Source organism: Myotis brandtii, unplaced genomic scaffold (assembly GCF_000412655.1).
Source record: "Myotis brandtii unplaced genomic scaffold, ASM41265v1 scaffold176, whole genome shotgun sequence".
Taxonomy (NCBI): domain Eukaryota; kingdom Metazoa; phylum Chordata; class Mammalia; order Chiroptera; family Vespertilionidae; genus Myotis; species Myotis brandtii.
The window spans coordinates 3,158,829-3,159,378 of record NW_005356519.1 but is presented as its reverse complement, the minus strand read 5'-3'; the positions used below and the strand labels follow the sequence as shown (position 1 = coordinate 3,159,378).

Sequence of the window (550 nt, the reverse complement as noted above, 5' to 3'; positions counted from 1 at the left end):
TGTGTTTCCTTTCCCCTGTAGTTTACGATTAAGCTGATTTAGATGAGACGTAACGTCTACCATGAAATAAAATTTTTGGATCCACTGATCGTTCGTTAGTTCTGGATAGTGAACACCCTTCTCAAGGAGAAATGCTTTAATTTCTGTTAATAAGGAAGCGAAATGTTTTAAAACGTTTCCTCTTGATAACCAACGTACCTTGTTATGCAGTAGAAGATCTGCGTACTCACTCTCCATTTCAACTAAAAATTCTTTAAATTGGCGATGATTAAGAGCTTTAGCTATAATGGAGTTGATAATCTTAATCACCAATTCCATAACTTTGCAAATTTCTTCTGGAAATGTCTGCGCACAAAGCGCTTCTTGATGAATGATGCAATGGTAAGTAAGTATCTCATGATTAATTTTTTCTTTCAAAAAAGCAACAAAGCTGTTTCTTATGCCGGTCATACTTTTCGACTTGTCTGTTGAAATTGAGACAATTTTATCAAGTGGAATATGATGTTTTTCAATGCACTCAATTACAGCATTTGCTATATCCCACGTGTTT

The 550-nt window shown here is 34.7% G+C and overlaps 1 protein-coding gene across 1 annotated transcript in view; it reads right to left on the bottom strand.

Annotated features, from left to right (window-relative positions):
* The window catches only part of LOC106725609, an 83,296-nt gene that overhangs the window by 2,862 nt on the left and 79,884 nt on the right, over positions 1 to 550 (bottom strand). The window contains exon 5 of the mRNA XM_014537320.1: positions 199 to 464. Coding sequence (XP_014392806.1) covers positions 199 to 464 — 266 coding nt within the window. The remainder of the gene's footprint in view (positions 1 to 198; positions 465 to 550) is intronic.